The sequence below is a fragment of the Gymnodraco acuticeps genome, unplaced genomic scaffold (genome assembly GCF_902827175.1).
Source record: "Gymnodraco acuticeps unplaced genomic scaffold, fGymAcu1.1, whole genome shotgun sequence".
In the NCBI taxonomy this organism is placed as follows: domain Eukaryota; kingdom Metazoa; phylum Chordata; class Actinopteri; order Perciformes; family Bathydraconidae; genus Gymnodraco; species Gymnodraco acuticeps.
The window spans coordinates 5,242,671-5,265,423 of NW_022990441.1; the positions used below are offsets into that span (position 1 = coordinate 5,242,671).

General features: G+C 43.1%; 1 protein-coding gene across 1 annotated transcript in view; it reads right to left on the reverse strand.

Annotated features, from left to right (window-relative positions):
* Positions 1-21,792, reverse strand: part of npas1 (neuronal PAS domain protein 1) — a 38,886-nt gene extending 17,094 nt beyond the window's left edge. Inside the window, 4 exon segments of the mRNA XM_034225367.1 lie at positions 28-95; positions 10,779-11,017; positions 12,614-12,781; positions 21,683-21,792. Coding sequence (XP_034081258.1) covers positions 28-95; positions 10,779-11,017; positions 12,614-12,708 — 402 coding nt within the window. The 5' untranslated portion in view covers positions 12,709-12,781; positions 21,683-21,792.
* Between the last annotated feature and the right edge of the window lie 961 nt (positions 21,793-22,753).

Sequence of the window (22,753 nt, forward strand, 5' to 3'; positions counted from 1 at the left end):
TACAGAAGAAGGTGTGTGTGTGCTTACCTGCAGGAGGTGCGCCCCGAGGTGCAGCTCAAACATGTCAGTAGCCAGAGAATGAGATGATCGTCGTACTGCAGAGAGAAAGTAGACAAACACACATGAGACACTGACTGACATCAATGTTTCGTTGATACCACAAAAAAAGTGCTATTATAAACAGACTGTTGTAAAAAGTCGCTATCATCTCTCAGATGCACATGTTATTGTACTATCTTCAGTATATATTTGAGACAATATCTCTCCATCTAGCATGTGTTGCACTGTAGAGGCATGTTGAATACAAAATATCCAATTTCTAAGGAATAACTTTGCTATGCTGTACAGCTAAATGTTGTATAAGAGTGTTTTAGCAGTGCCCTATAGGTTTAGGGATCCTGTAACATACTGACATTGAGTCCCACTGTGGAGTTTTGTTGTTCGACATCTCCGCCACTCCCAAATATTTATTATTTCTCTAGTCAATTCAATCACATCATGAAATACTTAAACTAAATTGAGTCTTGTTTCATGTGTTTGCATACTCATAATGTGGGTCTTTGTTTTGTTTCAATCTGTTAACTTTTATGGATAAGGAAAATAACTACAAGAGGTGAAAACTCTAAGAAGAAAAAGGTACATATTCAATATTTACAAAGACGAGGTATCAGATCATGTTGATTGAGTCCACTGAAATTTGTTTACTAAAGCTTGGATTAGTAGTAATTATACAACAATATCTGATAATATGACTTGTGTCCTATTGGGGTTTTTGTAATAATATTGCATCTCTATGTCGTCTGTAAATCTGAAGTGAAATGAAAAGCAAAACTTGAACAAATCATGTCTGGCAAACGGAAATGACTGAAACGTTTGTGTCAAAAAGCAGCATAAGGAGGGGGTGCTGTGTGACGCACACCAGTCAATTACCGCCAGGCACATACACACACGCACACACAAACACGCACACACTCATGGCGTCTGCATCGCCACTCTTAATGCATCCCAAACACAAGCTATCAGAGCTGCTTCAGTGCCAAAGTGGTGCTGTTTACCAAGGCAATTACAATACAAATAGAGTTGAGGTGGATAGGTAGGGGAGGGGGGGTGAAGATAGGGACGGGAGAAGCAGAGAGGGTACGGCAGGGAAAATGAGAAAACACTAAGGAAGGCTAGAGTGATCACTTTCTCCCAAGCAAACCTGAGCATGAGGGGCTGCGGTGACGTGGAAGATTAATTTAGTAATCAGCCGTATTTACTGTTTTATGTCTAAAAGAGTATGTGACGGTGTGAGTGTGCACCTGCAAGCTTGTGATTGCAAAAGTGGGGACCATACATGAGAATTAATCTTACTCTAACAGGGCTGCTTTTGAACACAATGTTCTTTATTCAGCAGGGAAAAACTATGGATGTGTGTACACAAAATGTGTGTGTACAAAGGCACATGAAAGTATGCATGTGTATGCGCAACTCCAAGGATCACTGGATATCTGTGTGTGTGTGTGTGTGTGTGTGTGTGTGTGTGTGTGTGTGTGTGTGTGTGTGTGTGTGTGTGTGTGTGTGTGTCGCAGCGAGGCTAAGGGAAATCAATACACGTTATGACAGGAAAATGAAAGCGCTGCTCTGGGTTACAACTGAACACAGAGGGAGGGTCGGAACCCACCCACACACACACACAAACACACACACACATCTCCCAGCTGCCTGCTTGTGATGTGGGTTCGGTGAATAGAGGAGGGAGGCATTCCATTAGTGCTATAGACACACAAAAACACACACACAAACACACACACTTAAGGAATACACACAGCAATGAATTCTCATGCACAGACTACACAGCGGCAACATGCCCTCCGATTAAACAACACAAATACCCGAGTACACACACAACCTCACACACACACGAAAACACACATGCACACACACACAAATATAGAGTTGTCGGACAAAGCCACAGTGGCATTGTGAGATTGGGCTCCCCCTGTGTGACTGAGTGTGAATATAAATAAGGCTAGTCCATTCAGGGCTATGAAAGGGGGTCTGGTGCTGGGACCCTTCAGCCCAGCCAGTCGCTGCCTGGAGGGGGATGGGGCGCTCTCTCGCTCTCTGCCTGCCTATCAGGGTCCCTTGTGGGGCAGCGATGGAGCTGCAGCGCTGGGGATTCTGGAGGAAGCAACCCCCATCTTGACCATATGAGGATGAATCAAAAGGGATACGCACAAACACTGTGATGTTAGTTTGTGCACGCCTTGAAGAAAGACATTGAGTGTGCATGTGGCTGTGAGTTTGATGCCACAGATCCCTAGAGGAGTGAAGGTGACGGCGGGCGATCAGTAGTGCTGAGTAGTGTCAACGGGGCAAAGGAAACGCTGGATGTGACATGAGGCCAGGAGGGCTGACGGATGAGTCTACACACTCACACAAATACACAGAGGACCATTTATTAAAGACTGCCAGGGTACAATAGGGCAGCCAGGAAACCAAAACACTGGACCTGTGTGTGTGTGTGTGTGTGTGTGTGTGTGTGTGTGTGTGTGTGTGTGTGTGTGTGTGTGTGTGTGTGCATGCACAAATGTGTGCACATGTGAAGAGAGAGTCTCACAGCGGTGATCGTACCTCACTCTGAGAACAAAGATCCTTCTGTAGTGGTGCTGTGAACCCCAAATTCTATATGTGTGTGTCTGTGTGTGTTTGAGGAGGATCTTGCATGATTCTGTTTGTATCCTTAAATAAATAAATTGAGTCACCTTTATAATATTGAACGTCTAATTATAAACTCATGTAGTGAGTAAACAATAACTAATCATTCCAAATTATTTAAAAAGGAACATTTTCAGATTATCTAACCTGGGTTTTATTTTCATAATTGTACCCCCTTCCTTTCTGGAATATTATCATTGTCCTCACCAACATGGATTGAAAAATGTCAGAACAAACCCAGAGGGATGTTGACAAACCAATAGTGTTGCCATATTATCTAAATCTGAAAAGGGAGTGACCCCAAAACAATTCCTTATTTGAAAATAAATCTATGTATGTCATTTTGTATGTATAGTCACCAAGTTCATTGCTGTGCTCAATGAAAACTGTATTATCACTTAAACTAAGATGAGACAAGAAACATAAGATTGTGCAAAAAGCTCTCGAGCAACGAGCAGTGCATGAAGTGAAAAAAAATGGGGGCACCAATGTGTTTTCGTGTATCTGTAAGGGTTGAATGCTTAAAAGTTACTGTACTGAGAAGTGGACTACCTATGTTGCAAATGTATTATCTTTTCAATTTACACACGGCATCTATTGCACGTCTGTCCGTCCTGGGAGAGGGATCCCTCCTCTGTTGCTCTCCCTGAGGTTTCTCCCATTTTCCCCTTTAAACTGTGGGTTTTCTTCTGAAGTTTTTCCTTGTACGATGTGAGGGTCTAAGGACAGAGGGTGTCGTATTGTCATACTGATATGTTGTACAAACTGTGAAGTCCACTGAGACAAATGTAACATTTGTGATATTGGGGTATATAAATAAACATTGATTGATTGATTGATTGAAGTGGAAAAGTACTTTGTACAACGACTAATGAGCTATAATTGACTGCCCGTCCGACTATGTTGTGGCAAACAAGTACAAGAAAACAATTAATCTGAAACTATCCTTTCAAATGGTTTATGTGAATATACATTTGTCCGTTGTACTTCCTGACAGGCTGACATATGTACATGCTGGTGTATAAGCCTGGATGCAGCCCTGTGTATGCACATGAGGGCTTTGATGGCTCCTTTCTGTAACACTCCCATTTTCATTAGCTTCCAAGGACTCTGCAGCGAGGTTTAATTTCATTGTGGGAATAGGAGACAGAATGGGACGCGGCGCGATCGGACACGTTAATTATAGTCTGACTCGCAGGTCAATTCTCGGAGTCTCCCCAGCGCTTTACGAGAAGAAAAGATAGAAATTTCATTTGAATGATTTTAATTATACCTCTGTCTAATACATAATTTAGTCCCAGTTAAGTCCAAGAGTAATGGCCACACACACACACACACACACACACACACACACACACACACCACACACACACACACACACACACACACACACACACACACAACACACACACACACACACACACACACACACACACACACACACACACACAACACACACACACACACACACACACACACACACAACACACACACACACACACACACACACACACACACACACAACACACACACACACACACACACACACACACACACACACACACACACACACACACACACACACACACACACACCTAAACATCTCCATACATAAACATAGACACATCGTCTTCCTTTCCACCGCCACAGTGTCAACCTTTCAACCAGGTGAGGATGTTACCATGGAAACCAAACAGATAACAGATGCAATGAACCCCTCATTTTCCCGTCTATTCTCCTCTCTCTCTCTTCTTCTCCGTCTTCCTCTCTCAAGTTTGGCTCCTGGCCGTAGTTTCACCCTTTCAAAACAAGAGCCTGATCACCTGCCAAGTTGTTTACTACCATTCAAATGTGATGTTTGGGCTGTTCGACAGACAGAGAGCGAAAGAGTGACCCTAATCGCAGCGTCCCTCTCTGGCGTAATTATCTCCTCACTCTGACATCCATCCCTCCCTTCTTCCCTCTATCTCTCCTCTATCTCTCTGTCCCTCCTGCGTTGCTCCCTCACTCCTTTTGCGGTCGAACATAATTTGAGTGCAATTAACTTCCCTTAAAAGCCCCGGCTGCTTTAAACGCCGTGAATTAGAGGGGAGGCAGATGCAGGGAGAACGTGAAGAGGTTGGGGGAGACAGAAGGAGTAGGGGAGGGAGACAGAGGCAATGAAAGAAAGGGAGACGAGGGAGAGAGGGAGCAAGTGGAGGCGGAATGAAAGTCAATGTCACCAACGCTGGGGAGGAGAGAGGTGTGTTTGACCTCACTAAGAGAGACAGTAAAACACTTGAGCTGGCCCTGTTGCTGGCAGTGAGTTGTCATTGCACTGTACCTTGGGCTTCTCCAGCTGCCGTATTGCACCTGTTAAAGGTTGAGTTGATATAGATTTTTGGGAGATATATACGCAACCAAAAATATAAAGGACTGAAGTGATGTGGAAGTGTACTCCAGGGCGTGTCAGCGCATCACTGTTGGGCGCGGTCACAGTTGTAATACTGCAAACTTTCAAGACAAACCTCTGACGTATTTGGAAAAGCAAAGAAAGGCTAATATACATCACACCTAGACTGACTTACTGATTCACATTACCGACTGTACTTAGCGTCTCTGTGTGAACACCGTTTTGCTGTGTAATGAGGGGTTATTAGTGTTACCTAATAAACCCCTCTGATCCTCCGCTCACTTGTGTTTTTTCCACCATCAGTGTTTCTGCCTTAAGTAGATCTCAGCAATTAGTGTAGTGAGTGTAATCTTATCACAACCAATTGAAAATAAGGATCCGGTTGAAAATGCACTGGAATAATCATTTAATGGGACATTTAAAAAGGTGGGGTAAAAAAAAACTATCCCCCGAAGCAAAGTATACTCAATATAGAGAGGTTTGAAATATAAATGATTTCAAATAAAAGTGTTTAGTCTTTCATGAGCTGTGCAAACAGGTATACACACACACACACACACACACACACACACACACACACACACACACACACCACACACACACACACACACACACACACACACACACACACACACACACACACACACACACACACACACACACACACACACACACACACACACACACACACACACACACACACACACACACACACACACACACGGAATGAATATCATGGGTCATTTTACTTTTCCTCCCTTCAGCCTTTCCTTTCCGTCTGCTCCCTCCTTCCATAATCTGCCTCTCTCTCCTCCTTCTTCCCCCTCTCCTGCTCTCTCAATCTCTCTCTCTTTCTCTCTGTGAAGGTCATGCAATTGATTTTCCTCTGTCTATTCATTTTTCAAGACTGGCTTTGAAACGTGGGAAGCAGACAAAAGCCACACCGGCCCCTCCCCTGCCCTCCATCCCTCTCCTCCACGTTCCTGGCCCTCGCCCGTCCAAAAACCCTCGGACAAGAGGGATAGCGGAGGAATGCAACTCACCCCACCCCCTCTCTCCCCACACCCCTCTCCTTCCTCTCCTCCTTTCTATTCCTTATTCCTTCTGCATTTGTCCCTTCCCCTCCTTTCCCTCCTCCTCTCTCTTTCAGCTGGATCTCTGACCAAATTCCACTAACGGAATTAAAGTCATGCATCACACTTAAAACCCTGCCAATGCATTCTGGGTAGACTTGTTCGAACTGATGTCCAAATTAGCATGGCATTTTTCAGCCTTGGCATCGCTGAGACTGTGTGACCTGCTTGTAAAAATCACCAAACATTTCATAAAATACTCCAAGATATCAGATCTCGCTCGAGTGGAAGAAATGTTGAGGATAATTCAGACGGTAATAGCTATTGTAGCTGAGCAGAGATGTGTTGTGTTTTTCAAGTACCTCAGAATTTTCCTTGACCTTCTCGTGGCTGCTGCAGGAATCTATATATTTACAGTTATGGTTCACATTTGTACCAGAGGTGTTTGTCATTGTAGTGTAAGCAGCATAACTCACAATTGTCTTTCTAGCACCAACAGGACAGCACGGCTACCTGCACACCTTCTTTACTAAACAGATATTTTATATCAAGGCCAAAGCAAAGCGTGGAAAACCAAGGCAAAACAATTCACTACTTGCAGAGCCCAGTCAAGGCCGCGGCTGTCCGTACGTGTGATAGTGCATAGTGCATAGATATCACTCCAACATCCAGATTGTGCAGTGCTGCATGGATAATTAAATATTGATGGATCTCAATGAATTCTCTCTTAATGATGTATATTTTCAAATACTGTAGCTAAAGATCAGGGCTCACCGTGTTAATGTTATACAATATAAAAACGCTCTTGGTTTACAGTGAGGTCTTGCTTATAATGGTCAGATATGTATAGCTGGATATTAAACCCCAATCATTTCTAAGCAAAGACTGAAATGAGAAAGGAGCACTGAATATTCAAAAATGCCAAATATTTAAAAATAATGTAAAAACCAAAAGCTTAAGGAGATTTGTTTTACTTTGTCTCAGGTCCAGTTTAACTACTAATTGTGTACTTTGTACTTAAAGGCGGGGTAGGTAAATTTGAGAAACCGGCTCGAGATACACTTTTTGTTATATTCCACGGAATGCTCTTAACATGCCGATAGCAATGAATATCTTAAGTGCTTTGACAAAAAATCCATAAAAACAAGTCATCTGTGGAAGCCGTGGCGCTGTAAAAAGCACGACCAATCATTTTAGCCGGCCCGGCTAAAATAACTGGATGGCCTACCTGCCTGTCAGCCTTCCATCTGTGCACAAACTTATCTCGTGCCCTCATTGGTCATGTGCGCGTTCATGTGTGTTGGAGGAGGGGCTCTGTAAGGAAGTGGCAGATTTGTTCCGGCTGTATATTCTCAAATTCTAGCGCACTCGAGCTGGTTTCTCCAAAATTACCTACCCCACCTTTAAAGTATACTAATACTACACATTCAATTTTGTCATATTTGCATTAAGCAAACAATCTATTTACCTTACTTGATCCTGGCAAATAAATCAATACAGTGCATGTGTACTTTTCAATTCAGACATTTTTAAATGTGTGAATAATAAAACTAATGTGGCTGAATTCCCTATAGCTGCTTCCGTTTCGGGGTCATGTGCACGACAGCTGCGGTCATACTGGAATGGCTTACAGAAGAAAGATTAAAAAATGTTGGTCGAAATCCAAGCAGCATATATTCTGACTTTTAATTTATGTTACGCTACAGAATCCCTATCTGGTAAATACCATGTATTTCAAACTCTCTACCACAAGTTTAAACCTGGGTAGTCTGTTAAAAAAATGACTTTTGTTTTGGTAATACCATCCCAACTCATATATCAAGCCATTATTCTTAACAGGATTGTGTGGTACATCAAGCCACATGTTTTTTGCTCATATTTCCTCAAATTAGACAAGAACAGGCATGAACACACACACACACAAACCTCTAATTGTACTGTAGCTGCATCGTTTCCCCTCAGTAATAGTAGCAATTAGACGGGCACTATAATTACACTGTCCTCGTTATATAGTTAATTTCCGTAATTACAAATCACACCAATAGTTTCCTCCCTCTTTGTTTATCCTCTATCCAACACACACAAACTCACACGCAACACATGAATTCAAACCCACAGTAGCCTATGGGAAGTCTTTGTATGATTATATGAACATGTATGTTTACAGGCTTGTGACACATGTTTACATCACATACACAGCACATGTAATTATCGTCGCCATTAGAGGACTGGATAATCGTCCTGGTCCGAACAGGATTTTTGTGGCATTGGGTGTCTGTGGGTGGGAGTTAGTGGGTGTATCAGACTGCTGAGGGTTTGGAGATGTTAGATGGATGCATAGATTTCAGTGGTTTGTGTCAATTATCAAAAAACATCAGCGTATTTATCTCTAGTTTATAATTTTATTAGAGGCTGAACCAGTGGCGTAGCCACCATAGGGTGGCCCAGGCCCACCCAGTTTACTAATTGGGTAAAAAAGCTGAGAAAGCTTGGGTGTACATTTTAATTTTTTTATTATTATTATAAAAAAATGTATTCAACCATTGAGAATATCCAAGCATTCAAAGTGAAATTCAAGTGAACAAATATCGAGTTGAATTAATGTTGTATGTGTTTTATCCTCTGAACCGAACTCATTTATGGTAAAAACTGGTTGTTGGTTCCGGCGCGCGCCATAGTAACGTGAGAGAGGCAGAGAGCTGCCTGCAGGGATGCGCTTTTCTGTCAAATGTGCAGACATTTCCCCAGCCCAGGAGCTGAAGGTACATTTACAAGGGATGGATATGTAGACTGGAAGCACCTGCGTAACTCGTTGGAGAGACATAAAAAAAGCGAGGACCACGGCAAGTCCATGAGCAGGTTTGAATGCTACAACCTATTGTTCCTGTTACCTAGTGCAATAAAAGAGTTACATAACGATTGTAAATAACCCAATTTGTGTTCTGTGAAACTGAAAAGGATATTACATTGTTTTTGTTACTTTCGTTGCAGTTGTAAATATGTCTTAAATGTCATTTAGGTTAACTTCCTATGTTATTTAGATGCTTTTATTTTGAAGGCGAGTTTACGCTGTTGACAGGAAGTTGTTGTTGCTATGGAAACAACGTGACGGAGAAAAGGAGCGGAGATTAATCTACATATAAAGACGGAGAAAGTAAAGGATAAAGTTTATGTTAAGTTTAGCACCCCCGAAGAGGAACAAGGTTGGTATTAACTATAATATAAAAACGTAGGTTTTGTCCTAATTCGTTTGTATGCTGTTTTGTAGCTTTGCTGTCTGTTTCCAGTTCACTTTTGGTAGTATGCTAAAGTGATTCTAATACGAATGGAGCCTAAATGTATTTGTTATTTTTGTGTCTTTATAGCTCTTACGTTGATATTGGAGATTTCAATAAATTCATATCATCAGTCAAGTCTTCGACCATTATTCGGAGGGAAATGCTACAACGATGCTTGGCAATGGGCATTATTATATATTATTATTATAGGCCAGGCCTACTTTAAAGTCATTTTTCCCCCTGGAAAAAGCTGGCCCACCCTATTTTATACAGGCCCGCCCTAAAGTACATTTCTGCCTATACTACTGGGCTGAACTGTGTAAAACCTGAGCTGAAAGTGATCAATTAGAGTTGTGTTTCATTTACCTACTTACTTACAGCCATTTGCAAAGTCAATTAAAGGTTTAAATATTTGACAAATAATTTTCTGTAGCAACATTTTTTTTAAAAAATACTTTGGCGATAAGTCCATGTCTCCCTCACCCAGAGAAAAGGCTGAATATATTTTATTATTTAGATTTTTATGCAAGTCAATAAAATGTAGAATGCTAACTTCCTAGGTTGCTAAAGCCTCAAATTCTCAAGGAATGTAACAAGGACATAACCTCAGTGACCTAAGCAGTAGCTACGACCCGTCTCCTACCATATATTTCATCATATAGTTTAGACAGAGCTCAAATACAATGTAGGGGCCGCATGACTGCAGTCAAAGTCAATGTAAAGCAAGAAACAAAAAAGTGTTAAGTGCAGACACCATTTTTCTAAACACCATCTTTAAAAAAGTTGTTCAATAAGACATGTTTTCTTTGGTTCCAATGCAATTAAAGGTGGGGTAGGTAAGTTTCAGAAACCGGCTCGAGTGCACTAAAATTTGAAAGTACACAGCCGAAAAGAATCCGCCCCTTCCTTCAGACTTCCTTACAGAGCACCTCCTCCAACACACATGAACGCGCACATGACGTCAGCAGACTGGTGAAAGTGGCCGCCTGTTGCTGGCGAGTCATTGAAGTACTGCTGCAATGCATGCCCAATGAGGGCACGAGATACATTTGTGCGTGCACGAGATGGAAGGCTGACAGACAGGGCGGCAATCCAATCCGTTTAGCCGGAAAACTGATTTTTACAGTACTACGGCTTCCACAGATGACATTTTTTTATGGATTTTTTGTCAAAGCTCTTAAGATATACATTGCTATCGGGATGTTAAGAGCATTCCATGGAATATAACAAAAAGTGTATCTCGAGCCGTTTTCTCAAACTTACCTACCCCACCTTTAAATGCAGTTTTCTTTGCAGTATTGCTTTACAGTGGTCTTACTTTCCCCATTCGCTCACCTTTGCTGCAGTTTATGTCTCCGTCCATCCGAGAGATCCAGGGCGGGTCTCCCTGGTTGGCAAAGGTGCGCATGTGCAGGTAGGTGATGGTCAGCCGGATGACCGAGGCCTTGTCCAGCTGGCTGGTGATCGCCCCGGGCAGAGGCAGCATCTTAGCCAGCTCGAAGAACTCAAAATTCTCCTTCCCCCGCCGCGAACGAGCCGCATTGCGAGACTTCTCTTTACGCAAGTTCTGGAGACTGAGAGGTGAACAAGAGGAAGGTGTGTTAATGGAAGAAATATATGAACAAAGGGTGGAGAGAAAAGAAGAGAAGGACAGAGAAAATACTCTGGATCAGCACTGTAGAGGGAGAAACTAGTACTGACCACCTGTTGATTGATTCATGCCCTGTTTAAATCACCTGAGCATCAATCCAGAAAACTCATTTCATAAATACAGTACGTATAAAGTAATGGCTCTTGCAATTCAAGTGAAATAATCTCTCTTGCAGATTGGCCTGGTAATTACCGCCAGATCACCTTCTTCTATATGGCAGGGAAAAGTCCTTTTGCAACACAATTTGCAACACAATCCATATGTGAACACACACACGATCTCTCGCTGTATATTTTTCCCTCTTCACCCCTTTCTCCCTCAAACCCCCCGCTCTCACCCTCTCTCTCTCTCATCTGGTCCCGGGCTAGTGAGCTGAAGCCGTGATTGAGGGATCAATAGGAGAGGGAGGGGCAGAGTGACAGAGGGGGGCCGGGGCTCAGGTAGCCTGTCTCTCTGATTGGGTATTGACTCTCTTCAATGGGGCCTGAGTGGTGGAATTATGTTGTCACAGCCACTTCACAATTTGTGCCGGTGCTGCGCTGGAATAAAGTGTGTGTGTGTGTGTGTGTGTGTGTGTGTGTGTGTGTGTGTGTGTGTGTGTGTGTGTGTGTGTGTGTGTGTGTGTGTGTCTGCATTTGAGAGAGAGTGAGAATGAGATCTAGAGGAGAAAGAAGAACCACTCTTTCTCCCTCATGTCTGTGTTGTTGATTCTCATCCTAAGAAAGACCACCAGTGGTATGTATGTGTGTGTGTGTGTGTGTGTGTGTGTGTGTGTGTGTGTATGTGTGTATGCGTGTGTGTGTGTGTGTGTGTGTGTGTGTGTGTATGTGTGTATGCGTGTGTGTGTGTGTGTGTGTGTGTGTGTGTGTGTGTGTGTGTGAAAGAAAAAATAGAACAAAGAAAAGGGATGTACATAGTGTGTGTACATGTTTATATCTTAATCAGCTGACACAGCTGTTGTGTTTCTCCCTGCTATTTCCTAATAAGTGAAAACAGTGCGTGTGTGTGTGTGTGTGTGTGTGTGTGTGTGTGTGTGTGTTGTGGACTCATGCTGCTAGCCCTCTGTAACATCTCATTATTATACTGCCTCGACCCCAGCCACCGAGAACAATCAATACACACACATTGATTCTGCTTAGTTTTTATATCCGCCTATAAATGACTGCCCATTAATAATTCCAGCCAAATGTACTTAATCTCCCACTAAGGGGAGGGGATTCACAGCGCTGACAGGATTGGCAGGTGGGCAACAATACAGGTTATGTGTAGCACTGAGGAGATCAGACTTATGTCTTCTGGATTGTGTTTCATTGATAGGAAATTCTTCTTCAGGCTGTCAGTGTGAGCAAGAGTGTTAATGCATGGATTTCACCTTGCGGAGATTAATTCATCGCCATGCACGCAGGCTTATACAGTATCAGCCAGTGTGTGTGTTGTGAGTGTGTGTGTGTGTGTGTGTGTGTGTGTGTGTGTGTGTGTGTGTGTGTGTGTGTGTGTGTGTGTGTGTGTCCTGTCTCACCAGGGAAGGGTGGGAGGCTTGGCCAGTAGTCCTTGTAGGAAATCCCACTCCACACTCACACACTTCCCTTCGCTGACAAACGGCATGGTTGCCATCCTTCTCCCAATCAAGTGCCGACGCCGCTGTTAACGAAGGCTCTGATTGGTTGAGGAAGTGACGGACTCAGACCTGGATAGCAGAGGAGAAACACACAAAAAAAAGTTAGGAAAAGGTGTTAGTGAATGATCACCAATAATGGCCATAAAACAGTAAAAGGGCAGCACACATGGCATTTTGATGATAACGTTTAAAGGGGCATTTTGATAATCAAACATGTTTCCAGCAAAATGTATTTAACGACATAATACTTTTTTAATTTGGTGTGAGCTTATGCCTTTTTTCAATAACAAAAACATTATGAAATGTTATCTCCTTTCCATTAAGGGCTTTACATTTGAAAGAATACAATTTGCATTGAAATGCGTGGATGAAAACCCATCCTATGATTTCTTAATTCATCTATCAGAGACAGAGAAAAATAAAGAAATAAGAAGGCGGTGAGGTTGAGAGAGAGCAATTAGGTACTGTACTTCCCCACATAAAGGTCAGAGACTGTTCCCACGGTAATAGACATTAGACAAAACATGATCCTCCTATTAGGTCACAATTAAAATGAAAGTCACCAGATCTCCTCTTATCCCTGAGAGAGGATTTAAACCTGTCTGCAGTGGAAGTTGAAGCAAACATCTCCACAGACAAAGCACTGAATACTCCTCCACACATACGGCCGCCTCCTGCCAGCCTCCAGCACTACCCTCCTGTAGTGGAAGTTGCCAATATTCCTCCCTGTCCTCAAACAGAGCGCTGCTCCTCACCCGTTTCTCTCCCTCCCTCCCTCTCCTCTGTGCTGTGTTGACATTTAAAGGGCTAGCGTGGCCCCGAGCACCGCAGTGTCATGCCCTTGGGCCTGAGATGCCCTCTCTCTCTCTCTAGCTGCCCCTCACTCTTTAACTCATTCTTTCTTTGGCCCGCCTGGGTCAGCACAATCAAGTCGGCAGAGCTTTGCTGGGGCAGTAGAAAATGGATTATGTCTAGAGTTTGAGCATGGCTATGCTGACCTTGGCTAAGAGGGGTCAGCAGAAGCTACGCAGGTTCGGCAGATATCATTTCACAAATCTGAGCTAAAACAGCAAACATTAAATGTATGCATGAAAACTTCTTAGATCAATTTCAAAGGCAGCAGAGTCAATGAGGGATTTGACACAGACAGAATAGTTGTTGAAAGGAGAGATTGGGTCATTCAATTATCTTCAGAAGTTAAGGCGGAAAAGTTTGGCCTCAATGGGAACTGACAAAGAGTTTATAATATGAATAACTTCCTGCCAATATCTCTTTCCAGAATTAAACATTTGATCAGAAAACATGCATCAATGGATCTTTAAAGTGTACTCAATGCTCACTAAACTACACTACGTAGCAACTCAGTGTGGCTGTTAGACAAAGTGATGCTTAGACCTGACAGCTTATTGCAAAATGCAAACATGCTCACAATGACAACATGCTGATGCTTAGCAGGTATAATATATAGCATGTTCAACATCTTAGTTTTACATGATAGCATTTTAACAATTGCAAGCCAAATCAGTTTGAAAAGTACTTAATCATAAAACAAAATTTGGGGCAGGGCAATGAATAAAGTAAAATCTAAATAAAAAAGAATCAGTCATAGATAAATATAACTTCTCTTCAAAAAAACACCAGTATTTTATTATTTACATGAGGCTTAATTAAAGACTGGACTTTTGAAACGGTTGCTCTGTTGTTGATTAATATATGTCCAGACATCAGAGGTTGTTGTAGCTCTTTAAAGTTGTATTATATGGGATTCGGATGATTTACTTAACAATTGATTGCGCACTTAAGTCAGTAAGATACATGATCAATCTAGTTAATATTCCAGCCTTACATTTAACCTCTTCCCATGATCCTCTCATTGACAGAATATTTTGTCCAAGGTTTATGTTTAACACTAAGGCTTCACTCAACTATACGAAACCTATATCTTTTCCTCTCAAGCTTGCAGCCCGCATCATTGACAGTCCTCTTTTCAGAGAGTCTGCTGAAGAGAAGACAGGGTCGAGGAGAGGGCAGCTCACCTCTGTCTAACAACTTCACCTTTGTCACCTTCTCTATCTCACCTGGATAAATGCACTACATGCCAAATTAGGCTGCATACAGTCCAACGGAGAGATCAAAGGGAGAAACAAGGCAGGAAACAATTTACTCTTCAATTGTCACTGCCTTACAAACCCACACACATGCACAGCCTTTTTCTCGTTCCATACCTTAATGTTTATCTCTTAATTGACCCTATCTGTGCTTATCTAATCTCTCCCTACATCGTTCGGTCACAAACTATCTCGGCATCTCTCTCTGCGTCTCCCTCTATCTGGGCAGACACAGGGGCGTAATGGACAGGGGCCTCCACAGTAATTATTCAATCAACCTCATAACCTTGTCGCAGGTTGGGCGGCCCATTAATGCACTCACCCAAATGGACCCCGTTACTTTGACTGCTAATGCTCCGGCTAGCTAGCAGCACAACAGACTGAATGTCAGAAGTGTCATCTAGACAGAGTGTGAAACAATTCGCTCAATAGAGCTGAGTCGACTTATTCTGTAACGGCACAGTGGGAAATATATATAGAGAAAGGAAAGTGTGACTTTTGAAAGCACTTGGGTAAAAATATACAGCGCCCACAGCTGGAGGGATCAACCTGTATCAAGTGTGACCGCAGGTGTTTGCAATGTGTTGCTGCAGTGCTACATATTCATAAGTGTGGTGTATGTTGTGTGTATAAGAGTGTGTGCTTGAGACCCCTACCCTATAGAGCCGTGCTCTCTTGGCACGGTCTCAGCAGTAACAGAGCGGAGGGCACTGCGTCGAGCGCTCGCAGTCGCTGTTTGCCGTGCGTTTTTCTCTGGCTGCATGCTTGGCTCTCACTCTGTTTATTTTCAGCAGGGACGTTTAATTAGGGCCTCCAGCTGTCAGAGGTTCGTTAGCGTGCCCCTCCTCTCCGCGTGCCGCCCCTCCCCGTAGGGAGTCAGGGGCATCAGGCAAATGAACACATTTAAGTCAAACAGCACGCATACAGACAATAGCCTCAGTGCCATGCCACCAGCTCCCCTAGGTAGAGACATGGTTGTTTTATGCCTCATCTCCCCAACCCCTGGGGCTCATAGAGAGGCTGGCCAAGACTGAGAATGTGGAGGCAGAGGAGCTCTCATGGCCCACTGGAGACCATATGCACACAGCCATCATACAGAGGTGAAGAGCAGGGCGGGGCCTTCGCAATGTTCAGTTTAAAACAGAGGGAAGGTGAGAGACTTGTCTCAGTAAGGAAGATTTTTCTGAATTTTGACACATTTTAAGGCATAACTGATCTGAGAAAAATCTAACAATGTCATTTTAAGAATATCAAACATATACCACTTTGTCTTTCAGTTAACAGTGTGAAGAAATACAGTGGGAATTGTTTCGTATTTAATATCATAATGTCCTTTGGGCCAAATCATTTTGAATAATTTCGCTCCTGATAATTATAACGCGTCACTAATTGAAACTAACTTCATGCTTGGGACCCATACTTAAAACTGTCATAGGCTTCTCAAGTGATTGATAGAATAATATTGTCATCATTTGCAATATGCCTTAAGGCACTGTTAATGCCTCATGGAGAAGGAGATATCTGATATTTAATCTCTTATTTGCTTTTTATCTATGCTAATAATAATCAATCGGCCACACCTCCAATACACAATCAAGTAGCATTTCTCACAAAGAATTGCTAGGTGAGAGCAGATTTGGATGGTTAAGAACGTTTGGTGCAGCTGAAAAATCTTGCATCAGCTTCCACCTTACAACAAAACTGTATAAAGCAGTCACTCAGGTCATTTTTCAGTGTTCAATCAAGTGATAGCGCATCTGATAACAGTTTGTAGACAGCTCTTTCTCTCCTTCCAACCCCCACCAGTCTTTACTCTATCTAAAGGTAAAAGTGGAGAACAAATCCAACAGCGATGTAAGTTATTCCTGTGAATAATATTTTATCAAACTGAGAACGTTCGATATCATGGAAAATGTAGAAAACATGGTTTGAAATAACACGGACAGAATATTTGATGTAGCTAGTTTTCTATCTTTGCCTTTCATGTTGTTGAGTAGTTGTAAATGAGTGTCTGATGCATCCAGGGAGATGAAGTTTGGTATTCTGCTTGGAGGGCTGAATACTACTTATCATGCATTACGGCCCTGGTTGGACCTCAGGATTTGGAAGTCAAAAGACTTTTTAATGCACAATTTTTCAGCCGCTGATCAATCGACAGCTGCTGGACATGAAGACCCCCACGCCCCCCCCCCCCCCCCCTCTCTTTCTATCAGTATTCCATATTCTGACTCGCTCGGCATTCTGCTTCCGTATCGGAGCGCCGGCTGCGGTTGACCTTGACTACTCTGGATCATTCCCAACCCAAGGTTCTCTCTAACTCTCAAGGGCCTTGGTGTCCCTGCCTTCTCCCCCTCTCCCTCCTCCACCCCCTTCACCTCTCCCATCATCCTCACCCCCTCTTTGCTCCCCCTGGCCCTTGCCTGGGTCATTAATTATCTAATGGAATCAATACAGCGTTAGATTGGACCAGAGTGACCCCGCCCGCCCCCAGGTATCTCCGCGGTGATGAGGAGGAAGAGGAGGGTTCGGCAAAGGGTGTAAAGGAATGATGATAACAGCCTGTGCGAGCGTAGGAGCGTCCGACAGTCACAGTGTGGACCGTCCCTTAAACTGTAAGAATGGAGAATAAAGAGATCAGCAATAAATAAATGATTAGAGAGGGGGAGAGGGGTGGATGGAGGGCGGATGGGGGAGGGAGAGAGCATAAGTTGAGGCAGAGGGAGGCAAATCTGATGGTAAGAGAGGGAGAGAAATGATGGACAGATAAAGACATAGATGAAAAAAAGGAGGGAGAAAGAGATTTGCTAATGTTCACCCTTGGTAATCAATATCCTTCTCCTCTTTTATTACAGAGGGCTTTGGTGAGCATTGCTTTGATGTCCACTCCTCACGGGTGTGGAGCTATGCAGAATTCAATCCGTGCCTGTCATAATAACCATCTACCTCAACCTACAGTATATACACCAAAGAAATGTTCCACTTCCCATGGGCTCTAAGAAACAGGACGCTGATCGTATCTGTGAAAAGATTCCCAAATATTTATCAGGAAAAGTCCCTTTTCTCTTAGGAGTGCTCTCCAGTGGTTCACTGGATGTATTCCACTTTCAATATTGAAAATAGTTAAAAAAAGATTTGACAGCACACAGAGTATAATAACTTCAAGAAGGATGCATGCTTTATCCCATCAATTATATTTTGTTTACCATAAATGCCGCTCTTGTCGCTTTTGGAGGGAGCACATCTATAAAACAAACTAAAAATAACAGTCAAGTAATTTAAATAATACGCAATACAAGTGATTTCCAAATATCTTAAATAGTTTACCACTGACTCAAAAAGGAAAATAGAGATGCAGAATCAACAGTAAGAGTTATAGCATAATAGGGAATACTTTAAACTACAATATGAAGAACTTCAACCAGAGCAACTAAAAAAAAAAAGTAAAACATCTTACAGTAGATTACTTTAAGAATCTAAATAAAATGTAGTGCACTGCAATCTATCCTGAGGTTAAATATCCAACCTCCATGTAAGGCATAGGCTAAAGGTGACTAAAGCAGGTCTTAGAGGAAAGTCACTGATAAAAGCTTCTTTTTTTGAGTGCTTTCACCAAAAGAACTCGGATGTGGTGGTATGTACGGAGAATACTGATAATACTCATATACAGTGTTCCCAAAAATAGTGGTGAACAAAGAAAAAGAGTAAAAGGAAGGCAGAAACTTCTCCCTCTGACTGCAGAAGAGTCAGCTAAGTGGATGCAGGTCTCTATAAGGCAGAGGATGGTAAATCCACTCCCGCAGGCAGAGACCACATCAGCACTGACCTCCAAATAACCACAGGCCAAAGCACAGCACACAGGGTCACTCACTCACTCTCTACAACACACACACACACACACACACACACACACACACACACACACACACACACACACACACACACACACACACACACACACACACACACACCACACACACACACCACACACACACCACACACACACACCACACACCACACACACACACCACACACACACACACACACACACACACGTGTGTGCTGAATAGCAGGTCTTGAAAGAACACTATCTCTGCACACCAGCACAGAAATGTCCACATGCTAATACAGACACATTAATTAGCATGGTGCAAATGTCAGAGTTCAGAGCAGTCAAACTCTTCATAAAAGTTGTACAAATTGTGTAGGTGTCTTGAAGCTCACTGGGGAAAAACAAGGATACACGCTGGCCGCATTATTTATTTATCCAAAAATACTCAAAGCTTGACACTTTGACTATTTCCACACATACTGTTCATTTGTGTAACTTCTGCTTTATGTCATGGCATACATTACAGAGGAGGAGAAGAATAAAGAGTCAATGTGAGGAAGTCTTGCACCTGATTTTTCGATTTAGAGGGAAAGTGACTGAGTGTGGATGCCTATACATCACGTGCACGCCACAAAGTGACTGCGTGGGTGTGTGAGTGCGTGCACGCAGCCTGGAGGATCCCTTCAGGCCGGCGTGTGAATGACAGCGGGGGTTATGTAAGGAGCCACAGCGGGGCCAGAGTGGACAGTCCGACCGGAGATCAGGTCAGCAGAGTGTGACACTAAACACATCTCCCTGACACTGCGCTGACACCCTCTGTCACAGACCCACACACTGTCTGTCAACACTCCTCACACACACACACGCACACGCACGGCCAGAGCAAGACGTGTGTGAGCGGCTGTCTGTCAATACGCCAGACACTGACCACCTTAGTGTGTGTGCAAGAGAGCAACAGAGAGAGACAAACATATCAAGAGAAGAAGGGAAGAAGGAAGGGAGGGAGATGTGAGGAGTTTGTCTACCTGAGAACTTGTCAATGAGTCAGGAAAAGTGACTACTTCTGTCTACCAACCATTTACACATTACTGATATGAATGTACTATCATGGGAGCATTATTCATGCAAAAATTGATACAGAAAAATAACCTACTAGTAAAGAAAACCAGATGTTAAAATAACAGCATAATCAGAAACACACATCAGCGCACATCTGTGACGGGCAGCAATATAAAAGTATTTTATACTACCTTTTATTACTGTAAATTCATTCAACTTGGTTTTGTCTGCCGCCTTCAAACGGGGAAACTTTTTTGCCGACATTCTCAATTTCCAAAAGTAATCCAAGTCAGGCTCTGTCACACAGCTGCCTGCTGGCACAGACCACAGCTCCTTAAACCCCAAAAGCTGAAGAAGAAACCCACGTCTGGGTCCAATAAAAAGGCCTAAACGTGGGTCACGACCAAAGCGCCCTGCACATGCAGGACCTGGAACGGATGGAGAGGCTCAGTGGGCCGGGTATGAACTGTACCACGGACATTTGATGACACGAGAGGAGCCTGTTTTCGTGTCACTGCTGCTATGTAAGTTGCTTCTGAATGCAATCTTTATTGAAGCAATGCCAACGGTTTAGGATAAATAAAATACAAATAAAATAAGATCTAAAAATAAATGGTTTGCTTGATTTGAGTAAATTACTAAAAAAACTGTTGAATTACACAAAAGTATAGACAGTAACACTTTTTACTAATAGAATCAGGTTGACGTGTAAAAAAGACTGAGTCTGTACTGCAGGTAGCTATTTGGTTTGGGTGTATCTGAAGCACCTGCTATCTCAGCAGGTGTGTGTGCAAATGATGCTGCTGAAAGTGCCCAAAACACAGCAATAACTATAGCACAGATTTTCGAGAAACATATGGAACACAAATATTTACATATTTGCAAATTACCTCTTAATTTGCACCCACATTTTCTCCTTTTTTAAGTAACTGTTAATCTATTCTGACTAACCACAAGTGACAAGCCGGACCACAATATCTACAAATTACAAAAAAGAAAAGCAGAAATCCTATGTGATGTTGAGATGTTATGTACTTTAAAGCAGTACGAACACTATGTGTTTGTCACAGTCATTCTGTCAATTTGGACCACCTGCTGCAAACACCCTGAAGGCACCGAATGTTACCAAGCCAGTAAACTGTGACCAATTCTGCCTCTGCAGGTGGAGACGGACACGCAGGCGCTCACTCTGCCTCCATATCTCAAACTACACCACACATGCAAACACACACAAATACACACAATTTATCAGAAAGTGGTGCGTCATTAATAATGCCGTCATTTAGAAAAGAGCAAAAATTAACATATTTATTTGTCCTTTCTGAAAAAGCAAAGATGGGAATATTTGCAGCTAAAATGTTTGGATCTAATACTTTGTGTAAAAGCAAGACTGGTTCTTTAAAGAAGAAAACAACATGTAGTCTAATTAGGTAAACAAGTTCAACATTAATGTTCATTAACTCTATAACAATTTTGCTTTTATGCTTATTACATTCAAGTCACAAAAAGAGGTAGGACTGATCCATTTAAAACAAAGCTCTTCGTTTTTTTGTTTTTTATAAGAAAAAATGACTTTTTACTATTGTGCTAATTTTGTTGAATAAATGCAATAATTGTGCAATATTTCTATTCTGTCCCTTATAAGACTCAGCAAAAAGTTATCAGCGCTGCATGCTGATATCTAATCACAGAGAAAAAGGAAAAAAACGACTCAAGGTTTAAATTCAAACAAAGTTACAACAGAACGGTCTTCCACACGGTTCCATCGACACTGAGATTTAAAATATCACTAGATTTGCTGAGCTGACAGCAAAAATCAGATAAAGGATGACAACTTTATGACTATGCGTACATATGCGCGTGTCCAGCGTGTGTGTGAGATTACCAAGCAAGAGAGTGAGAAAGTGTGTGTACACTCATGCATGTGTGTATGTGTATGATGACCGTAAGTTGTTAGATCCATTATCTACTCACCTGACGGGCATTTCCAGCATTCAGTGTGCTGCTGTTGATCTGATCCACTTTGTCTGTCTCCCTCCTCCTCCTCCTCCTCCTCCTCCTCCTCTTCTTCTTCTTTTTCTTCTCCCCTCCGGAGCCCCTGCTCTGCCCTGGCGGTGCCCCCCCACCACACCAGCACCTCCACCAGCACCTCGAGCTTAAACACAGCAAACAAACACTGTGTGTGTGAGCCAAGGGGGCTGGGACGGGGGCAGCGTCAATCCCCTCACTTTCACAAAAGAGGTGGCCGTGCAGCCGGACACATCTCGGACTCCCGTTGCAAGAGAGAGTGTGTGTCTCTGTGTGTGTGCGTGTATGTATGTGTGTGTGTGTGTGTGTGTGGTGTGTGTGTGTGTGTGTGAGAGTGAGTGTGAGAGTGAGTGTGTGTGTGTGTGTGTGTGTGTGTGTGTGTGTGTGTGTGTGTGTGTGTCAGTGTGTGTGAGTGGAGCTAGCTGGTGTAGCTCTCCCTGGCTCTCAGACTCACTTCACCAACACTCTGCTCCGCTGCTTCTTGGAGATGGACTCGGATTAGGACACAGCCAGTGTGAGAATCTCTTTCTCGCTCTCTCTCCCCTCACTACGGCTCTCTCTCTCCAGCCGGCATGCTCCCTCCCTCCCACCCCTCCTCTCTCCCGCTCACTCATTCACTCTCCTTGCTGAGCTTCTTTCTTTTCATTTCCTCTTGGGAAAGCCGTGCACACCAGTTGTCTCTGCCTTCAGCTGCGCTATCCCTCTCTCTCTCCCTCTCTCTCTCAGTCACTAGTAAATATAAAAGGCATGCTTGTACAGCCCCTCGCCTCAGTCTCTCTCTGGCTCTCGCTCCCTAACTCACTGTGTCTCATGCTTTCGTTTACCCCCACCTCCCTGTGCCCCCCCTCACTTTCTTTCTCACTGTCAAAGCTGCCTTTCAAATGCTGATTAGCAGCCGGAGTAAAAGACTGAGAGAGAGAGAGAGAGAGAGAGAGAGAGAGAGAGAGAGAGAGAGAGAGAGAGAGAGAGAGAGGAGGGATGACTGAAACAAGTGGGAGATTCCATCACATCCACACG